Raw genomic sequence first — 23,683 nt, forward strand, 5'->3', positions numbered from 1 at the left:
ACATATTACATCTTCTGCCTTCTCAATTATCAAATCATTTTAGTCCTCTATTTCCTGCTGGGCCTGTGGGAGGGAGACTTTTTGACACTGAACCTGATCCGATTACAGAGATGAGTGAGAAGTGGATAACGTAGCCGTCTGCAAGCCTGCAAACCATGTTCAAGTGCAGAATTTGTATCTTTTGCATCTGAGAGGAAAAGAGAGAAACCCTCAAGTATATTCTGAGAATCTGAAGTTTTATCAAAACACCATCAACCCCTGTGAGGAGAATCTGTTTATAACAAAACACAGGGAAAGGGATAATGAGATTAAGGGACGGGTGGATAAAAGACAAGAAGAATAGTAAAAGGAAAAAGGTGATATGAAAAATGCAACCACAAGGCAACAGTGAAAAGGCCACATCTTTCAGCCATCTTCAACTATCAGCTATTCTGCAAGCTCTTAAATAATAAGGTGTAATGCAACTGCTCTGGGAGGTCAAAACACCTTCCAAGCTGAGAAAAAGATCCAAACCACATAAGCTAAAACCACAGTTCACAATATTCTCCTCTTGCTACAGTTCAAATATGAAAAAGACTCAAGTTTATTTATAACTATATGAGATTATATACTTAACTGAATTTTAGTAAGGAAACACTTTTTGGAACTGTATTCTTCAGTAGTCAGACATTTTTATCTGTTAGATACTACTTGTACTCTCTGCAAAGAAAAAAAGACAACATTGCACAACAGTGTAAATGTCAGATGTTCTTCTTAAAAGCTACTATGTTGTGTTGTGACCATCCAGCCATACACAATAAGAGGCTTTCGGGTAGGCAAGCCTCATTCTTTATTGTCAGCCATAAGTGGGGTACTGTACTTACAGCAACTCTGCGTTTTCTGCTGAAACATTGCATGCTTTTATCAGTTCCCTGTTACCCCCACCACCCCACCCTTCCAAGTCTTTCAACCATGATCATATTCCCATTTGTCCTTTTTCACTGCACACTCTTTCTGGATTCTTCCTTTTCATTTCTGGTTTTATTGTGCTTCATCTCCCTCTGTTTCTCATTTTTCATTCAACCCAGATAATACCATGTATTAACATCTACTACATCTTCAACACCATAAATCCTATTACAGGCTATGCGCAGAGAGATGGGAGAAAAAGTGAAGTAGAAAGCTTCTTTTCATCCTACTTATTCTATTATTTATCCCTAAACAACACACTCTCATCAGTGGGTGGGTATATCATGGCCAATCTTAAGTTGGGTAACTACTACTGTGTACTCCAACACACGCACTATAATTGGAGGCGGGGGAAGACAGTGAGGGTATATATACAGTATATATTCTGATTTATTTCAGTAACTCACAAGGGCTGCAGAGCAGAACAAGCACTAGCATCACCAGCTGCTGCTCAAAATGGCAGAGTTAGAGTTCATACACCAGATGAGGTACTTATTGTTGCATCAGCATCAGAGTGTATTTGTTCTTATTCATTTATGTGCACAGAGCTTATGCATGCATATATGTGCAGCCTGTGTCACTACAGCCACATTCTCTTTCTGTTGGAAACACGGCACGATTAGGAAATTTCTCCCCTGCTATTTTTTCCCCGTCAAATATTTGCAACACTTCTCTAATACGCAGTGTCTGACTTTTCCTAAAATTGTGTTAAGAAATGTCCCCTATTATAAATTGCCCAGATAAAGGCAAATGTGAAAAATCATTTATAGTTATCATTGCCAGCAGGTACAATTTACCCTGACTGTGCCTAGACCTTTGATTTGGGACATCTTGCATCGTGACATGAAACAGCAGTTTCTCACTTGAAGGACGGCTTGTCCACTGAGCACCACAGGAGGACTAATGATTTGCCAATTTGCGCCATGGCTGGGACCATCACCATTATTGAGCAGGGATATTTTAAATATGCTTGAAACCCAGTGTGTCAGCAGGCTTGACATCAGTAATAATTAAGAAGGCATTAGATTCAACAGCATATACTACATTGGTCTCCAGTAACCAATTAGAGAAAACCGAGGCCACTTTCTTTATGGAAACTGGTTTGAGTGCACAGAGTAATCAATTTTAAGATAGAAACTGAGGATTCCTCCAATTCCTTTAAATTTTGTACTATTTGATTTAAAAAGCTGATAAATTTGCATATTTAAAAATTTCGTGTGGATATTACAACACCTTTTGTGCCAACATTTGTGTCTATTAAACCAAAGCCCTAATAATGTCTCCATGTAATTACCATGTAAGACACAAGTCATAGGACAATCTTCAGTATGGAGACAATGTAAATCAGGATTGCACTTGCTCAGTGAATTATGTGAAGAAGAGTTTAATGATCAGGACATTTTAGGACTGCTGCCATTGTCAGCAATCCAAAAACTTCACCACAAACAGACCTACTGGAGGCAACTGTCGCCAACATATTGTTTCTTGTTTTTATTAATACCTATTGCCCTGCTTTATATCGGTAAAAAACACACATGCTAGTTTTACTTTACTTACACTGTTTTCTTGAGTTCAAATCACCCCCACACACAAGTGTAACCCAGTTCAGACGACACAAATGCATCTTGTAAGAAGTGTTATATAAATATAGTTTATCATTAAATTATTTTATTCCAATAGCAAATACAAAAGGCCCTGCATTTTTTAAGGATATCTTTGCTCGAGGAAAGAGAGAAAAGTTTCAACTATTTGTATGCTTGTAACTATGTTTTGAAAGTGGTTAAAAAAATTGGGAGGGCATAGAGTGCATGAGGAGTGTGCAGGTGAGATTAAGCATCTATGTGTGTGTGTGTTTGCACGAGTATGTAGGTGCTTGTGTACAAAGAAGGAAAACAGAGGAAAGAGAAAGAGGCAACAGATAAGCACATTGCCAAACTGAAAAAAAATGTGCAATGACAACCTTACACAGGCCTTCTCCTCCTATACCCAACCCCCGGCTCCTTCACCACCACACACACCTGTATCATCTCTGAAGTACTTCCTGGCATCCCCATTAGTGGCTCCACTAGCAGCAGTCAATAGTGCTAACCTTTGGTGCTCTACACACACACACACACACACACACACACACACACACACACACACACACACACACACTCACGCACACACGTGTGTATTTATACACACACATATACACACACACACACACACACACACACGCACGCACACACAACCTCTCAGCCCTTTTGTTGTAATGCTCTGTAATCATTGTGCTCCCAGCTCCATGTGCACCGATAAAGCCTTAATGTCATCACACATCACACACACACGCACACACACCCTGTTTGTTAAGATAAGAACATAATACCATCTCTGTCTGGTGATAAAGTTCAAGGAGCCCTTGAAGGGCCCTTTTAAGTGCACTGGAAAATGGTGAGCAGAAAATGCTATCTCTCCAGGTAAGCGTGTGTCTGCTTCGTGTGACACCAAACAGACACACGCAGAAAGTACAAATATTATGACATAACCTCAAAGGGACACGAACCTTCAATAGACCCTGCAGCGAAGGAATACTGTAATTATCAACCTTCGGTTATTTTGTTGTGGTCATGTAGTAAAGGTGGTGAGAAAGATTGCTTTGCGCTGGCAAAATAATAAACACACACACACACACACACACACACACGCACGGCACGCACGCACGCACGCACGCACGCACACACACACACACACACACACACACACACACACACACAATAAAACAAACTCCTGCTGGGTTGGCACAAAAGATACACACACCACAATTTAGGTTGTTTGTGGTAAATGTTCTCCATCAGAATGCTCAGGATGTTACAGTAGAACTGCACACTGACAGCCTATCCCCGAGGCTTGAATCCACACCGCAACCCTATAAATGTCATGAAAACAGCATTCCCCCTAAAAGTGCTGTTCATCTTTTCCATCATAGTCTGAAACCAGTGATGAGAGGTAGATTGGAGAGCTAAAATGTGGGGTTGGTTTTGTCTATGGCAATGTTGCAGCTGCACAAGCAAAAGTGGTAGACAGAGAACCTCCAGAGGGTGATTTAGAAAACTGCAGTAGAGAAAGAAGTCAAAAAGTCCATATGAAGACGTTTAAAGAGAGGTTGCACAATGAAATGTTTTTCATTCTTTTTGAGCAGTTGCCCAAAACACAAATGAAGCTGCGGCTCATTTAAGTCTTCCACTAAATCCACAATAAACCAGAGTTTGGTTTCATCATTATTATCATTATTATTATTATGTCTAGAATCACATCTTTACCGCCTTGGAGTTGTGGGAAGCAATGACACATGTACAGCTCACTCTATGCACTCATGTGAAAAACTAAATATACCCCATGATTTGCTAGCTTGCAGGACCTCCTTTTGCAGCAATGACATCAAGTAAAAATGTTCAGAATCAGTCTCTCACACCATTGTGGAGGCCCCACTCTACTGTAGAAAGTTGCTTCAGGTTATTGAGGTTTACAGAGAATTTATCTGCACGGTTCTCTTAAGGTCCTACCACAGCATTTCAATCAGGTTGAGGTCTGTAATCTGGCTGGGCCATTGCAACACTTTGACACTCTTTACATTCTCTTATAAATTTGTTGGCATTGCATTATCCAATTTGGGCCCGTCTTTAGTTTTCAAACATACACCCTTTGGTATACTGATGAGTTCATGGACAACACAATGACTGCAAGATCCCCAGATTCTGTGGCTGCAAAACAAGCCAAAATCATCACCCTTCTACCACTGTGCTTGACACTTTCTATGGGGTGTTTGTACCGATATGTTGTGTATTTTGTTGTGTTTTTTTGTCAAATGTGGTGTAGTCGTGAAGCTTTTGCTCCAGAAGTCTTCAGACCTAAGCCGTGCTGCCGTGTTTTGTTTTGTTTTTTCTTCTGGCAACCCTTCCAAAAAAGGTCATATTTGTGCACTCTTTTTTTAATTGTGCTGTCTTGAACTTAAACATTAAACATGCTAAATGAGGCTTGTGTAATATAAGGTTTAGCTCTTGGATTTGCTGTATTTTCTCTAAGCATTTCACAGTCTGTGACCTTGAGGTAAATTTGCTGTAACGTCCACTTCTGGGAAGATCGTGGCATTGCCTAAACACATGCTCCAGACCAACTAACTGCCAAAACGTCTGCTTTTATAGAGGTACCCACACTTGCAGTTTTTCAGCTCATCAAGTGCATTTATATTAGCTTGTATCATTGGAGAAACAGTAAGAATGTACTTTGTTTATGATAGGACTGCAATTCTTTCAAAATTTACACCTATTCAAAACATCAAAAGTTGCTTAGAAATGTTCTTCTTCACGTGGCTGTATGTTGCAGATCCACATCCTTTGACTATAGGCCAGATATTTCGACTTTGAAGACTCATTTATCAAATAATTTCAGTCTGGCCATTTTGGCCAATACTATGCTGTCTGGTCTAAGAGGGATCTTTTCTTTCATATCTTTAGGGAACCACTGAGAAAGTGACTGTGTATATGTCTGTGCTGGATGACACAATCTAAATGTCACTTCACGGAAGGAGGAACACCTAAATGCAGCACTTTATTCAGGAGACAAATTTGTCTGTATGTGTTCACATTTATTGACTCTCCTTTGTTCTTGCTCCTTCAGCGTAAGAGAGCACATCTGTGTGTTTTCTCCCGCAGTGTTTACCTCATCCGTTTATTTCATCTCCAAATATTCACCCTTCACATTCTGCATCATCTGTTTATATCTAGTTTTCGACGTCTTGTTTCTGAGTCACTCTTAATAATTCTTCCAGTGACCTGTACCAAGAAGTAAATACAATTTTTACACTCATGAAAGTGCCAGGCATGTACTATTAATCAAAACTAACCTGAATAATCTATATTGTAACTGGCAGAAACTCAATAAGTTTCTGTCTTCCCTACAATAACTTAAATCACCACATCTCTGCTCCTCTTTATATCCCACCCCCACATGCCACTTTTTCTACCAGAGTTGCTCTCTCGAGATCTTTTTCATTCTCCTTTCTTTACACACCCACCTTCTTTTCGCAGTAGTCACCTTTACATAACTTTGCTTCGTAAAATAAACTTCATTGCCCTTCACTCGACCCTTTCCCTCCATGCTATTCCATCAAGAACTACTTTCCTATTTTTTACGCCGTCTGCTACATGTCCCGTAATTATAAGGGTCAACATTTGCTCCTCAAGCTCCATTGCCAAAGTAAAGACGCCAACAGAGCAGCAATCTGTGTGTAATGCCAAGATGAAGAAAACCTAAATAACTCGAACAACTCACTCAAACTACCCACAAATCATCATGATAATAACTGTCATTTTCTAACCTTCAATTTTATTTTGACAAGGCCCAGCAATATTTGAGTGGTTAATATAGGAGACATTCAGTAAAAGTTTACTTTAGACTGAGAGAATGCAAAATGGTGCCCTTCATGTGTCAGTAAGCAAACAGCAAAAGAGGAAGCACGTGGGAAGATACGAAAAGAGGGATTATATTGGAGTTTATTTTCAACAATATTGAGTCGCAGTTTGTATATTTCTGTGCTGGCATTCCTCCAAAATCCTTTAATTTCTTATACTATTTGATATTTACTCAAATAGTCCAGTAATACTGTGGTTCTCAGTATAATTAACAATTACTGTGTCAGTCAGCCAGAGTATGAATCTACACCAAAGTTATTAAATCAAACCACTGAATGCATTCATTAATACGCTCAGATTAGCCATGACATCAATCTATCTTGTAAATCGATGCATAATGAATGCTTGCTTAGGAGTTCTTTTTCATTCCTAATATAATATGAAAAATGAAATATAATATACATGTAATACAATATGTCCTGTAGAAAATGTTGTCTTTTTTTTACGGTAATTGACAGCATACATTGTCTCTCACAAGCATATATTTCACGGCCCTTTGGTCCAAAAAGAATCAGGATAATTTATTATAAATTGTGGAAAATTTATATGCAGAGTGTTGATGAGAAAATACATATTCATCAGTGGCAATGGAGCAGGGCAGAATCACAACACCTGATTTAAGGCTCCATTTGCAGTGGAAACCTCTTAATCCCGTCCCCTCGGGGATGATTATAGCAAATGAATTAAAGGGGACATGTAGTGCACATTTCCAGGTCCATATTTTCATTCTGGTGCCCCACTGGTGTATTTTTTGCATGATTTACAATTTAAAAAGACACATTTATCTTAAAATGGCCTTCACGTATTCTCTTGGCTCAGCCTCTGTCCAAAAAAAAAAAAAGCCTCTGCAGTGTAATTGTTTGTAAGTCTTCAACCCAGTAAGTCCAATCTATTCTGATAAGCCAGTTTTTAAAACTTGCCCTTGTTTAGGCACAAAAGTATAAAAGATTCTCTGTGCAAACCAAAGTTAATGATTTATGATGCACAAATGATCTGAGTCATGACAATCTATTTAAACTGACCAATTATATGCTTCCCCTCACTGAAATCAAAATAGATAAAAAATTCTCAAAACAATTGTCCTTTGGTAAAGTATTGTCCACTGTCAGCAGAATTTACAATGAATGAATTGCCAATGAAGCACCAATCTAAAATGTTTAAAAAAAATCCTATAACAAATTCCATTGTGGCTCATGACCTGAATTTCACCCACCGTCACCCCTTTCAGAAAAGCAGTTGTTCTCACTGTCTCTCATTCCACTATTTCTCTGACTGTTATTTCTGATAATGCGTACCATTATTTTAAACGGGTAAAATCAGCCCCAACCATAAGTCATTATTTTATATAATAGCTTTTTTAAAGGCTTTTTGTTTGATTAAACTGTACATTTAATATACCTGTTTCATCGCAGACATTTTGACTCATTACAGCGAGAAAGCACAGTTGTAATAATGATGGCTCATTAATATGGTTATATTAAGCGCCCAAGACATGACAGTGAATCTGTATGCACCAAAGAAGGGCCTGCCTCAGTGGAGCACAGCCATTATTACTATCCCCCGCTTTCCCTACTGTGATAGCTGAAGACATCTGCTGTGAGAAGGGTTTATATAAGCATGTGGATGTATTTTAAATCAAAGAGAGTCAGAGGAAATCAACATCTACATCTAAAAGTTTTCTACCATCTCATATAGTAACAGCTGCACAGCTGATGAGTCAGTTAGGTATTCATTTGTCAGCATAAACTTTGATACCACACAAAATAATGCCAAACAAAGTATAGCGGAGGGAAATGTTATACATACAGTACAATAATCCTGTGAAATGCCAAGATGCAGTCAACCGAATTTTATGGTAAATGGCCTGTATTTATATAGCGCTTTACTAGTCCCTAAGGGCCCCAAAGCGCTTTACATATCCAGTCATCCACCCATTCACACACACATTCACACACTGGTGATGGCAAGCTACATTGTAGCCACAGCCACCCTGGGGCGCACTGACAGAGGCGAGGCTGCCGGACACTGGCGCCACCGGGCCCTCTGACCACCACCAGTAGGCAACGGGTGAAGTGTCTTGCCCAAGGACACAACGACCGAGACTGTCCAAGCCGGGGGCTCGAACCGGCAACCTTCCGATTACAAGGCGACCTCCCAACTCTTGAGCCACGATCGCCCCCTTTATCACATTTACCGTAAAGAAAGAATTAAATTAAATGTCTGTCTGCGTCAGTTCAACTTATATTAGCTATATCTTCCATATTCCTACATTTTCTGAATGCAAGGAGATTTTTTTTTGGACAGGCCGTTAGCTGCCACATGCTGCTGCACTTCCTGAGGGTAACTGCTCTTTGTGGATTTAGCCAACTACAGTGCTTAATAAATTTATTAGATCACAACCCAATATAAGGTTTATGTGACAGGTGCAATAAATTAAGCAGTGTTGGTAATTGTTAGGTATTTTAGTACCATGGTAGCATTTACTGGATATTGTTTTATAGTGACATTATGCAGGAAAACTCTGTCATTCAATAAGGCCCCTTTGTTTTAGTTATTTTTCTCTTTGACCCAAGAATTGATGTGTGAGAATCACAGGCTGGTACAAGGTTGAAATACCACAGAGATCACTCCCTCAGCTACATTAGTTTCTTAATCTTTTAGACGCCTGTTGAAGGCCAAATGGTTTGTTTCAGATTTCACTAATGTAAGAACTCTTCGTTTTGTGCCTTGAAAATATGTCGCTGAGATAATCACAATTGTAGCTGAACTGATACACTACACAAAGGATGCTTCTTCACCCATGGGCAGGAAGACGCTGCCTTATCCTGGTCTGTACTGGTTTAAACTGATAATCTGCTGTCTCATGAATTTTACCCTCTATATAAACTGTTGTACTTGTGAATAAAGTTGAGTCACTTTGGGAAGACAATCTAAAGCAGTCTCTGTTTTCTTGTTCTCCCAAGCTGCTCCCAAGCTCGTACTAACACGCTGAATGGCATGCTTGAATATTACTTGAGAATATATTTGACTGTGTTACAGACTAAGGGACATTCTCTGCTGATAGGTGAAGATACATTCTCTGCTGATAGACGTCCACGCCTCGGAGGAAGCCGATCCACGGAGTAGGCCCTGGAAACAGTTTCCTTCAGTAATTACCAAAATCATTTTTTGTTTCTGCTGTGGTTAAACAAACAATATGAGCAAGTTCATGATCAAAATGATATTTTCAATGCTAAAATATAATCATTGTTATCCATAAATGTTCAAATGTGTTGTTTTACAAAAATCCAAAGCACATAATTATTTTTTTTTAATTAAGATGCCAAATTAAAGATATTTTCTTGCAACCCAGAAAGTGACTGAATGTTATCTTTAATAAATTTTTGACTTCGCAGAGAAGTCCAGTGAACTAGCTCAAGTGTGGGGATAAAAACATGCTGGTCACAAACACATCGTAAAAACAATTTGTGTGTAATGATGAAAGCCATGACTTTTGAAAAAATGTGAGTAAAAAAAATGAAGCAAGAAACATAAAAATATAAAAACCCCAAAACAAAAACAACAACTAAAAAGTTGCTCCATAAGATTGTTTTTCAGCTAGGTAGATGCAGAAGTACTGTGAGGGTGTACATGAGAAAGGGAAAAAGTCAAAGTCAAATTTATTTATATAGCACATTTAAAACGAAAACCGTTGACCAAGGTGCTGTACAATTAAGATAATTAAAAGAAATAAAAACATAGGGAGACATGATAAGAGTTAAGAAAAAGAATCATAAAATTTTAAGATTTGAGTGAGAAATAAGATAAATAAAAGTAACACAAGCTCATTCTGAAAAAGGATGAGTGACTAAACTAAATCAGTGGCTTGAGTAGAAAGAGAGTTCCAGGCTGCACCATAAATGAAATGGCTTTATAGTATTTTTTATTTAATTTATATATTTATACATTGCGTTTGCTATTTTACAACTACAGGGTTTATCACTTTAGAACAGTAAAAAATTAATTTATATTAGTTACAATTCACCAATACACAGTGACTAGAAAACATTGATTTAAACATCTGAATAATTTAATAATTGCAGGATATCAGCATTATGGAAAACTTAAAAATTAATTTGGAAGAATATTATTTTGTTTGGGTTCAGCCTATCTGTAAAAAAAAGAGTATATAAAAAAAACAACAGCGCTCCATATTTATCATATTAAACATGTCACAGCCTAAATGTTAAATTTCATCAAACTGCCTGCTACAACAACGAAAGTAACACATTTAAAAACATTATTTATTGTAGACGTCAAACAGTGAAAGTTTGTAATTGCACTTCAACTAACCTGCAGTCACTCTCAATCATCTACCATCTGTTCTGAACTGCCCCAATCACCCTGCTCATCAGACTCCGCTTCTGAATGTGGGAAGCTCACAGCTCTGCTCACTTCAGTTCTGGTTTTCCTGATTTCCTACACAGCAAAAAACCTCCCCAGTTCTCCATACATTTAGTCATCCACTTTGTGATATCCATTCAAAACTCCAATAGATATTCATCTTTTTTCAAAGTCTAGTCCCCATTACGTTTATCTATCATCAGATTTTGCAATTGAATTAATTCTAACATTAGCGCTCAGAAAGATGTAAAAAAAGAGGAAAATGCAAACAGATAAAAAAGAACAAAAAAACCACCCTTGAAGCTGTTACAACAACAACAAAAAGAGCCACATAACTGTACTATACCAACAAATTTCACAACTTTCCAAGTTCCTTGTGTGCTTAATGTTTTTTCTTCAGGCATTTTACAGACATGGCAGAGGAGGATCATAGATCATGAGGCCTTTATGTACCATTTCTATGTGAAATTGGAAAACTGTCAGCAAAAGAGAGATTACACAGACATGAAAGTATGATCAAGGATACATAAATAAGAAGCAAGCTGTCCCAGGTTGGTATTATAATTCATCAAGTGACTGAGCCAAGGCAGGGAAACAGCCAGCAATTCAAGATGCATTATGTGTATTATGCTGGCTTTCTTATTGTGTAGAATACATAGAATGTTTTAACGTTCTACCTCCCCCTATTCTGCTGACATATACTTTTCACCATATGAAATACTCTTGTCCTTGTTGATTCATATACTCTACATTACCCAGTTGTGTTAGTTCAATACTGCCTCTCTATTTTAGATTTTTTTAGGCATAAAAGACAACCAGAGAAGGCTTTACTAAAGAAAAAAAAAAAACACTCTTGCAGTGGATGGAGACTTCAGTGAATACATTATTCAACATGTCCTATAAAGAATATTTTTCTTCATGTTTCATTTGTGACATCTGTCATCTTTGGAATAATCTCCAACTTGTTTGATGGTCCTTCAAGTAAGAAATGTCAGTTACAGAGAAAATAGTCCCAAAATGTCAACGTTTTAAAATTTTAACGCTTTAAGATCAAATGGCAAAATTCATATTTTCAACTTCTTTGCAAATCTAATATGAAGTCTCTGTGTGTATGTGTTGAGGCAGAGATAAGGATAGGCAGAAGACCAGTTTCTCAGAGTAAATTCCGACTTACTGTATTATATACTAGTACATTTGTTCTTAACAATAAATACTGACTCATTAGTTCATGCTTTATCTGCAAAAACAAAACTATTAGTGGTGAAAAAAGTGCTGACTGATGCACAACTGGAGAGAAAAGTTTTCTTTTTAAAGAACAGGACCACCTAGTTATCACTTATGGTGCCCTATCATTTATTGTTCTTAATTTATGGAGCCATTTTAGTTATTTATTTTCTGTTTTCTACTTTTCTTCTACTTTTTGACTACTTACCAGCTGTGTTACTCTTGCTGCTTTAAGAATCATCTCAAGCTGCACGTAAGATGAAAGTTGCATGAAAGGAGCATAAGAGGGGAAATCGCCTTTCATGTCTTTATATTATATTATAACTCTTATTGGTTATTTATTTGCACTGAGTCCAGGGAAATCACAAAGAGTAATATTTTTAATAGAAAAACAGTCCCAGGGTAAAAATCCAACTTTACTCTTATGTCTACATGAAGTGGATGGAATAAGGAAATGAATGCATCGTCAAGAAACCTTGCTGCCAGTGGCTAGCAACTCGGCCATATGTACCAGATTGAAAAAAGGCAACAGAGCAGGAAAATGTTAAATAATGCAGAAAATTGAATGGGAATGTTGGGCTTCAGATTAGTTTGTGTGGTGAAGTGAAAGGATGTGCTTGGAGGAGGGTGTTCTGCTGAGAATTCAGAAGATGCTGGACTATAATCTTCACAAGAAGGAATTTAGAAAAGGAAGGATGGATGAAAACAATAATCTGACAATTAACAAGAGATAAGCCAAGAGGTACACTTCACCTTATTGTAAATTTAAACAGGCAACTGGCAAACTTGTTGCTTTAAGTTATAATCATGACGTTAATGGTGATTGAACAATTTAGTGGCTATGTAATGACATACTTAGTTTTCAGATTAGTTGCAAATATGTTTGCATTCGGTAACATGGTAATATCTGCCACCGGGTACAAAACGTCCTTGTGCAGCTTAAAATGTAAGTGGACAGCAGTTAAATTGAAGAAGAGTTTAGTCGTCAGAGGAGTCAAAGAAGGTGAAGACGAAGAGCGACAGAAACTCAAAGTAAAACAAGAGTTAACCTCGGACAGTGAGGCATAGATCAGGGCAATAGTATAAAAGCATTACTAAAGCATTGAGTGTTCCCCAAAGCCCAGTGCCATTTAAAGGACTCTGAGAGCACAAAAAAAATCCCTCTCTGGTCTCACAAGATAAAAATGTTCTCCAATGTTTGTTTGTTTTTTTCCAAGCACTATCTCTCACAAACACCAGACATCATCACCTGGCTAACACTATCCTTACAGTGAAGCACAGAAGTGGCATCAAAACACTGTGTAGGGTTTCTCACCAAACAGGGTCAAAGTGCTTAGGGGCTAAACTGAGGGATAAATGCAGCCAAACACATAGAGGTCCTAGAAGAAACACAGTGACATGAGATTGGGATGATGGATTACTATTCAGCACCAGAGTGGCATTAAGTAGTATTGCAACACTGAAGTAGATATAAGACAGTTGTCTTGTCCTCAAGTGGCATAAGAGCTCCCAGATGTCAAAGCTCAGTGCCCTAGATGAAAATCCAAAATGTCATTTACGTAAATGATATTTGGATTTTCAATACACCACGAAAAAATAAAAATAAATCTCTGAACTTTTGAACATTTTTTTGTGATTTCCTTCCTCTTTGGAGCTAAGAGAGGCCACCCAAAAACATGAGATATCAATGGAAAGCCCAAGATGTCCTCTATTTACTACATTATGACTTAGTAGGGAAGCTCAAATAAGTCAAAAGATATACATACAAAGATCTTATACAAAGATGTAAACAAATGTCCATTACAGAGGACATGAATGAATAGGCTAGTTCTCAGGAGGATATACTTGAGAAATGGTAATATGGGTTTTTAGCCTCGATTGACGGTAAAAATGATAATTTCACTCATCTAAAATTAACCTCCTAGGACCTGGTGTCCACATATGTGGACATCACATTTTGGGTTGTATAGACCAAAATACAAAATCTTGCTCTACAAGGACCTGATATCCACTTATGAGGACAGTATACTCTCACTGTTCTATCGAAATTGAAAACAATTGTCCCCATCTAAAAAAAAAATATCAATCAGCCTAAAAAAGGAAAGAGAAATTAAAAATGCAAGCCATGAAAGAGTTCGGGTCTTAGGAGGTTTAACTCACAACCTGACTTGTTACAGGTTGTGGTGGGAGACTACAGCAGAGAGCCACAGAGCCTTTGGTAAATGGGCTGGATCACACATAGTGCTTTTCTACTCTACTTGAGGACTTAAAGCACTATATGCAACATGCCTCATTCATCCATCTAAGTGCTTTATGTCTAATATTCACATACATTGACACAACCAAGAAAACTTTCTGAATAGTAGGTGATCTGCTGCTCCATCTCCTTAGTGATAGCCACCTCTGACATAAAGCAACATATAAATATCACATTACTAAACAGCAAATTACGAATGAATCATGAATGTATACGTCAAGCATCCATTCTCACTTGAAACATTTCCACTGGCTTTGCTCCTCTTTATCACAAAATCATCACCAATAAGTACTTTAAACGAAAAGACCGAAGTTTCTTTTGAAAGATGCTAAATTCAAGCAACGTTACGTTGTCTTAAATGTGTATCATTCTCTGCTCAATCATCTTATGCACCTTTCTCTCTCTTTCTGTCAAGTCTTGTTATTTTGCAACAGCTTTCAGTTCACATCCACCGTAGCCTAGAGCATCTGGGTGGGAGGTGCTTTTCATGACAAATGACCTCACAAATAACTGATAGAGAGAAAAAACAACAACATCCCACTCATCTCTCGCTGTCTCCATGACAGTCTGTGTCTGTCTCTCAACCGGTGTATATGTTTCTCCCACCCCGAGCATCCTCCCAGGTAGAGCGAGAAAGAGACATCTGTGACCATCAATCTTATCCACCAATATTTACCGTCTCCCGACACTTCATCTTAGAAACCCCTTTCCACTTGATGTCTGACTAAATTAGATTAAATGACTGCTTTGTCAACCTTCCCAAAGGAAAGAGAGAGAAACTCTAGAAAACTAATCTGGGTTCCAGTCACACACTGAAATTGAGGCGGGTGCTTTCATATTGTATAATAGCCAAAGCAATATTCCACACCAACTGTAGATCAGATTTCGTAGTTTAAATGAATAAATTATAATAAGGATGCATTCTATCATCGGTTTACATTTTGACTCTATGTACTGTTCTGCTTTCTTTTCTTTTATCGTAGGCCTTTTTTATATTTAAAAAACGAATCCCAAGGAACGTGTAAAGACAGACAACCCAATAGATTAGAGATTAAAATTAATTAATTTTGCCTGTTTGACACCTATCCCTGCCTGGCTGTTCTCTATGCCTTAAGGATCCTCTCTCCTGTTCCCCATTCACCCAGCAGTGATTCATGTTAGCAAGTAAACCAAAGTCAAGATAAAATGAAACAAGGAAATAAATAAAAAAAGGAACCATTCAGTGATCTGAATCAGAATCAGAAGACAAGGGGCAATTAACAGGTGACATAACCTGTTCAGTCAGAATAACTTCAACAAAATGCATATTTTGTGACTTTGCACTGGAATCCCATTAACTGGTTACTGGTTACTAGATCATTATCTATATAATGGGCAAAAAATAAATGAATAAATACTTTTGGTTACTCCTTCATATTTTTGATTTGGGAGATTTTATTCTTTCTCATGAAACCTCAGAAGGATTTGTGTGAACTCCCAGGACTGAAAGAGGGATCTCTCATTTGTTGATTTGACAGCCAAATAAGGTCAAAAAATAAATGAATAAAAAAACAAAATGCACCTTTCATTGCTACAATCATATGAAACAAGAAAATGGTGTAAACCAATGAAGGAGTGGAGATATGTAAATCAATTTTTCTTGCACAATAAGGGATATTTTGACAACTGCCCACTGCTAACATGAAATCAGCTGCTTTCAAACAACTGCAGTGACAACATGCTAACACACCGCTAGTAGTAAAGAAGCCTGGCTCCATCTAAAGTTTGACCTTCAACAGGTAACAAATGGGCAGCCAGGCTCGCAGCAGTCTGGGCTCCATTTCTCACCCCTGATTCTACAGCAGAATTGCTCTGACTTTGATTTTTCCCTGAAGTGATTTTTCCCTGAAGTGCTCTTTTGGGCTGGTTTTTACTAACTTTGCCAATGGCTCTGTTTGAATACTTAAAAATACTGGTGGTGGCCAGTTGTACCACTCAGCCTAGTAGTAGATACAAAATCTTAGGTGACTTCATTCTCCACTCATTGTATTCACAAGATTATGAGAAAACTTGTACTCTGATCTTGACCTTGAGGTCGAGGTCACAGAGATACGAAATCATCTGAGATTTTTAGTAGATACAGCTATGATATCAATTTGAAACTCCAGTATTGCTTCGTTCTCGAGTAACCAATGGCAGGGTGAAGACAATACCTTATCAGCCTCGTACGGCTCAGGGGTAAAAAGTAAAAGAAAGACCTTGTGAGTCGCGTCATTATTACAGGGACCTCTGTCGTGTGGGACTGTAACTGAAGATTTATATTTTTACCTGAGAACTAATTACAGTATGACTTATTTATGTTTACCATTGTTGCACTCACAAATGATAATGTACATTAAAATTGACATTACAACTGCTGATCAATGGCGTGTTACGGTCATTTCAGCTTGTCATGCACCTCTTGACTTTTGTTACCTGGCAAGCACAGAGCAGCGCCAACGGGTTGGAGACATAAGTGTGCAAGCAGGTTGGCCTTTACCACTATTTCAATGATATATCAAGTCAGAAGCTCAGAAAGAACAAGACACTACAACAACTTAAAAAGGTTAGATTTTTACAACCACTTTTCTTTCTTTGTCAAATCTTACGCCATGCAGAGATTTTTCCGAGTTGTGACACGTATCGTCCAGAAGAAGACTGCAGTAAAGTAATATAAAGAGTGACGTAATGAACTACTTTCTACAAAAAGTTTCATAATGCACTACATTGGATAAGAGTAACAAGTACTGCATGATGCATCAGGTTTGTTTGATTAATGACCTCAGCACTGAAAGTCATCTAAAGTGAGCTTGACGATCTTTTCTGAATGCGAGTGCAAAGCCTTGAAGCTAAGAGGCCTACCGCCAGTGTATTTCCATGCTAAACTTAAAAGGCTGTAACACAGCCACAGAAACACTACGATACACAAACACTGACACTAACACACTCACAGTCACACAATAACACCCCATTTTTCACCCCCCACCATCCACCCCCACCCCTGTCACGCCTCCAACCAAATTAGATTGTGATTGCTCTTTCCGAGGTCACTTTTAATTAAACTGAGATGAGAACATGACACATGGGATTAAGCCCCATCCTACCAATTCAAATTAAGAATTCATAACTAATGCTAGAGCCTATTGCTTTCAACCATGACCTCCATATCATTTATGTATAGGAGCAAAAGGAACTCCTCTAATTGTCTTCTTCTGAAGCGATAAAGAGTATGATGAGAGGGGAAGAGAACTGTGTGCGTCTGTTTGAATATGCATGTTTCCTAAAAATTACATTAAAAACATGCACCTTGTCTGTGCACCATAAATTAACACCGACTCGTACCAAGAGAAAGAGCGGGAGTGAAAGAAGTAAACCAATGAATACTTTCATATCTTCCCATCATGCTCAGGGCTTAACAAATAATACTTCAGTGGCCTTGAGAGGACTAACTCCAATAATTTCATCTGATCTGGTTAATAGAGACACACAGGGCTCACGTGAATTAGCAAAACATTCATTATGCCATTGCTACAACGCTCCACACCACCATCTCTCACCTGGAAGTGCAGGGCCGTTACGCCAGGCTGCTCTTTGTTGACTTTAGCTCTGCTTTCAATACGATACTCCCGGACAGACTAATAGATAAACTGCTGGAAATTGGACTTCCTTCCACCACCTGCCGCTGGATCAGAGACTTCCTCTCAGACCGTGTACAGAGAGTTAGAGTGGGGCCTCATCTTTCCTCAGCCCTCAGCCTCAACACCGGCTCTCCACAAGGCTGTGTACTGAGTCCCCTACTGTACACTCTGTACACACATGACTGTGTTAGTTCCCACCCAGACAACACAGTCATCAAGTTTGCAGATGATACCACTGTGGTGGGGCTCATCTCAGGGGGAGATGAGACTGCATACAGAGCTGAAGTTCAGAGGCTGTCAGATTGGTGTGCAGATAACAACCTGGACCTCAATACCACCAAAACAAAAGAACTGGTAGTTGACTTCAGAAGGAGGAAGTCCGAGCTGCAGCCTGTCAGCATCAACGGGGAGTGCGTGGAAAGGGTCTCCAGTTTCAAGTTTCTGGGTGTGCACATAGACACAGACCTCCAATGGAGCTCTAACACCTCTGCGGTCTTAAAGAAGGCCCAACAGCGTCTCCACTTTCTGAGAATCCTCAGAAAAATGGACCTGAAGAAGGAGCTGCTGACCGTCTCCTACCGCTGCTCCATTGAAAGTGTGCTGACATATTGCATCGGTGTGTGGTTCTCCAGCTGCACCACAGCACACAGAAAGGCACTCCAGAGGGTCATCAACATGGCCCAAAAAATCATTGGACATCCTCTTCCCTCCCTGAAGGACCTGTACAGCACTCGCTGTCTCAAGAGGGCACGCAGCATCCTACGGGACTGCACACACCCAGGACACCGGGTGTTTAAGCTGCTGCCGTCTGGCAGGAGGTTCAGGCTGCTGAGGTCCCGAACAAATAGACTCAAGTACAGCTTTTACAACAGGGCAATAGCCCTGATCAATGTAAATAGCTGACCTGACTGGATACCCCCTGGACTTTTTAGGGGGAGGTAACAATGTTTAAAACGATAACAATAATATTTATATTTATAACAAGGTGCAATAATAATTAATGTGCAATAATAACAGTGTGCAATACACATACACTTATTCTTCTTTTTTATACTAAGTTAATATACTGTGTTGTGTTGTTTGTTACGTTGTGATGTGTCATATCGTGTCGTGTTGTGTTATATGTAGTGCCGACGTAGGACAGTTTTTTCCAATTTCATTGTACTACTGTACTATGTATGACTGTGCAATGACAATAAAGAGTTATCTTATCTTATCTTATCTTATTAAGCCTGGTAACATTGGTAGCGTCACAAGAGTAAACCCAATTCAAAATACCATTAATCACTTAACCGTGAAGAATGTAAGACAGATTCCTACTACATTTTTTTATTTGCTACTCATGTAACAACATAAAATCTATATCTATAGTTTGCATATTTAATTTGGTATTCCATCAAAGCATTCAGCTCTTCCAGACTTGCTAACATCTTTATATAAAGTCCTGTGAGGCTATTTAAAATGTAAGCTACCTGTTTAACATGCCATTCGCCAATTGAGAAAGGCTTAAACTATTGTTTGTAGAGGACTTTTTCTTTAAAGTAGCTCTCTCCTTTCAGTAAGACCTCAAAAGTCATAATGACTCAGTGGCTTTTGAAATTCCTCGCTCTTAATCTGCATCTAATTGGCATCCTTTCCATGCAGTATTAGAGAGGCATATGTCAGACATTTATGTCAGCCTTATCTGGATATCCGGGTGCATGTGCTGAAGGAGTGTAAACATGCCATTAGGGAACATACTTCAAAACTGGATGACAATTTGTCTTGTCAACGTGTGTGATCATCTCTGCTCTCCCTGGCAGTGAGTTTGAAATGTTCGTCCTGCTCCAGTAGTTCTGGTTCCACAAAACTTCTAAAATGCCATTACTGGTGTTGTTTACCTACTTTATTAACTGACAAACGAAGGCCCAAATCTAACTTATCTTACCTCGGTAATAAACGCTTTGGCCGTAGCTGGGCTCATGAACAACACAGCTCTGCGTAGTGTATCCCTATAGCGATGCAGCTCCTCCACACGCATTGTTCTGAACAGACTCGTGATCATCATGTTAATGTTGGATTCCACTTTCTGAAGGGATACATCCATCCCCTGCTGAGAAGTACTGTCAAGGAAATCCTCAATGCCACGGATATCTGGAAAAAAAAGATAGATAGAGGTGTAACTGTGCAGAACAGCAACCACATTCTTCTGAAAGCATCGTGCAGAAAAATGACACAGGACTGGACAGGACATAAATATCAAACAAATATTAGAGGCATCACTGATCACTTTACACCATATTCTCTCTTTCAGTTGACGGATTATCTCTCTGCAGGAATAGGTTTAGTAAATATCTCTATTTATAAGCTCTTACTGGTAAGCAATCCTCACTATCACTACATTTGTTCGACTCAAGATTTTATCCTTTGTGTTATTTGAGCTCAGTGTTTCATTGTCTGAAAAGCACACACTGTATGCTACTACTACATACAGTGGGGCAAAAAAGTATTTAGTCAGCCACCGATTGTGCAAGTTCCCCCACTTAAAATGATGGCAGAGGTCAGTAATTTGCACCAGAGGTACACTTCAACTGTGAGAGACAGAATGTGAAAAAAAAATCCATGAATTCACATGGTAGGATTTGTAAAGAATTTATTCGTAAATTAGGGTGGAAAATAAGTATTTGGTCACCTCAAACAAGGAAAATCTCTGGCTCTCACAGACCTGTAACGTCTTCTGTAAGAAGCTTTTCTGTCCCCCACTCGTTACCTGTATGAATGGCACCTGTTTGAACTCATCATCTGTATAAAAGACACCTGTCCACAGCCTCAAACAGTCAGACTCCAAACTCCGCCATGGCCAAGACCAAAGAGCTTTCGAAGGACACCAGGAAAAGTATTGTAGACCAGACTGGGAAGAGTGAATCTACAATAGGCAAGCAGCTTGGTGTGAAAAAATCAACTGTGGGAGCAATCATCAGAAAATGGAAGACATACAAGACCACTGATAATCTCCCTCGATCTGGGGCTCCACGCAAGATCTCATCCCGTGGGGTCAAAATGATCATGAGAACGGTGAGCAAAGATCCCAGAACCACACGGGGGGACCTGGTGAATGACCTGCAGAGAGCTGGGACCAAAGTAACAAAGGTCACCATCAGTAACACACTACAACGCCAGGGAATCAAATCCCGCAGTGCCAGACGTGTTCCGCTGCTGAAGCCAGTGTATGTCCAGGCCCGTCTGAAGTTTGCCATGAGAGCACATGGATGATACAGCAGAGGATTGGGAGAATGTCATGTGGTCAGATGAAACCAAAGTAGAACTTTTTGGTATAAACTCAACTCGTCGTGTTTGGAGGAAGAAGAATACTGAGTTGCATCCCAAGAACACCATACCTACTGTGAAGCATGGGGGTGGAAACATCATGCTATGGAGCTGTTTTTCTGCCAAGGGGACAGGACGACTGATCCGTGTTAAGGACAGAATGAATGGGGCCATGTATTGTGAGATTTTGAGCCAAAACCTCCTTCCATCAGTGAGAACTTTGAAGATGAAACGAGGCTGGGTCTTCCAACATGACAATGATCCAAAACACACCGCCCGGGCAACAAAGGAGTGGCTCCGTAAGAAGCATTTGAAAGTCCTGGAGTGGCCTAGCCAGTCTCCAGACCTCAACCCCATAGAAAATCTGTGGCGGGAGTTGAAAGTCCGTGTTGCTCGGCGACAGCCCCAAAACATCACTGCTCTCGAGAAGATCTGCATGGAGGAATGGGCCAAAATACCAGCTACTGTGTGTGCAAACCTGGTAAAGACCTATAGTAAACGTTTGACCTCTGTTATTGCCAACAAAGGTTATGTTACAAAGTATTGAGTTGTATTTTTGTTATTGACCAAATACTTATTTTCCACCCTGATTTACGAATAAATTCTTTACAAATCCTACCATGTGGATTCATGGATTTTTTTTTCACATTCTGTCTCTCACAGTTGACGTGTACCTCTGGTGCAAATTACTGACCTCTGTCATCATTTTAAGTGGGGGAACTTGCACAATCAGTGGCTGACTAAATACTTTTTTGCCCCACTGTAGCTTTCTTTATGGAAATTTCAATGCTGAAAGCATGATATAGACACACACACACACACACACACACACACACACACACACACACACACACACACAGAGACATAGATCAGAAATACATTAAATCAAAAGCATATTGCAATAGGTCATTAGAGGTGTGCTTTCTGGGTAGTACAGGCATACAATGATTATACTTTGTTTGTACTTATGATGAAGGACTAAAACATTAATAAGGTATAAACTAATAATATGTTTGCAAATAAACTCTAGACTAATAATAGACTTTTTAATATGAAATCACAATTTTTTAGGAGCCATTTCAAAACAAGTCCATCAAAATCTGTATTCCAAATATCTGGAACTGCAGATCTATGCATATGACACAGAACAATGGCTGCTCGAGTATCTGAATGTCCGATCTCTCACAGCAGATTTGGAGGTCTGTAGTTTGCAGGTAGAGCACTGATATATCATTCACAGCTGCTCATATACGAGGCACATAATATTCTTGGAAACAGCTCACATCAGGTCTCATTGATATTTAAGCTTTAATGTGAAAAAAAAAATCACATTTTCATTCAACTTCAGTGTGATTTCCCCCAGATATGACACCACATACCAAATCTGAAATACTTTCATTAAATAGAGCAAGTTTCTGTCAGTGTTATGTCCAAAATTTGTAATGTTTTTCTGTCTCATTTTCTCAGTATGAATTTGATGGCAACCGAATGTCAGAAGCAGAGCAAGGTTTGTTTTTGAAAATATAAATTTTTCGAAATATATCATGCCGCTGTGTACCAGTCAAGCAGCAGCACAGCACACATAACAATTTGGAGAATGAATGAGCAAATTAATCTCATATTGGTCAAACCAGAACTTATGTAATCTTAAGGACAATAAATATCCCTGTATACATACTTCATTACTCTAGCCATGTTACGGGGGGAAAAAACAAAAATCTTGACCTTTAATCCGACAGTGATTTGTTGTCGTTTTCGATAGCTGTTAATACCTGTCCTAATAGAAGAGGAAACAGTAGCTAAAAAAATATTGCTGAATCCATGATACTGTCTCACCACTAAGAGAACCAATAAGTCATGTCATTATTAAGACTTTTCAATGAGAGCACTAACCACTGTAATTATCTCCATTAAACTTATTTTTGTGTGGTAACAGAACCACGATGGTAGTATGGATATTTTTACTGCCTCTTCTGTTCTTAATGGGATACATTCCAGGTCAAGGTAATCCTAATTAAGGTATTTTGGTTGAGGCCACTGCTAATGATGTCAAAGGATGTGTATGTGTGTGTAGTTATGTAACTACCTAATGATCTATTTGATATGGAAAACGGATGACACCGCCGTCATTGCCAGTGTCGCGGCAGAACAATTAACTGGATTGATTATTCTTGTTAAATCCCAGAGGGCTGGGGAGATGCTCTGATTTCATCAATGCCAATTTTAGGAGGTTTATAAAAGTATTAAGAGGAGAGAGAACAGCATTGATTCAGAAAAATATGGTATTTAGAAGTAAGACGAACATAATCCCTGTGCACACACACGCACGCACACAAGACAGAAATTATCACAATGAGTTCCTTGATTTGTCAATCTTTAAGTCGTTTAGCAATAGTAGGGTTACATGACAAGGAAAAATGTGACCTTTTTTTCTTTTTTGTGCAGCATACAATACA

At 38.9% G+C, this 23,683-nt stretch overlaps 1 protein-coding gene across 4 annotated transcripts in view; it reads right to left on the bottom strand.

The window, feature by feature from the left end:
• The window catches only part of grid2 (glutamate receptor, ionotropic, delta 2), a 557,059-nt gene that overhangs the window by 182,483 nt on the left and 350,893 nt on the right, over positions 1 to 23,683 (bottom strand). For all 4 annotated transcript variants that reach the window (XR_003274126.1, XM_026188535.1, XM_026188537.1 and 1 more), the window contains exon 4: positions 19,849 to 20,054. Coding sequence is in view for 3 of the 4 variants with exons in the window: in XM_026188535.1 (XP_026044320.1) it covers positions 19,849 to 20,054 (206 nt within the window). In the remaining variant the exon portion in view is untranslated. The remainder of the gene's footprint in view (positions 1 to 19,848; positions 20,055 to 23,683) is intronic.

Source organism: Astatotilapia calliptera, chromosome 12 (assembly GCF_900246225.1).
Source record: "Astatotilapia calliptera chromosome 12, fAstCal1.2, whole genome shotgun sequence".
NCBI classification, from domain to species: domain Eukaryota; kingdom Metazoa; phylum Chordata; class Actinopteri; order Cichliformes; family Cichlidae; genus Astatotilapia; species Astatotilapia calliptera.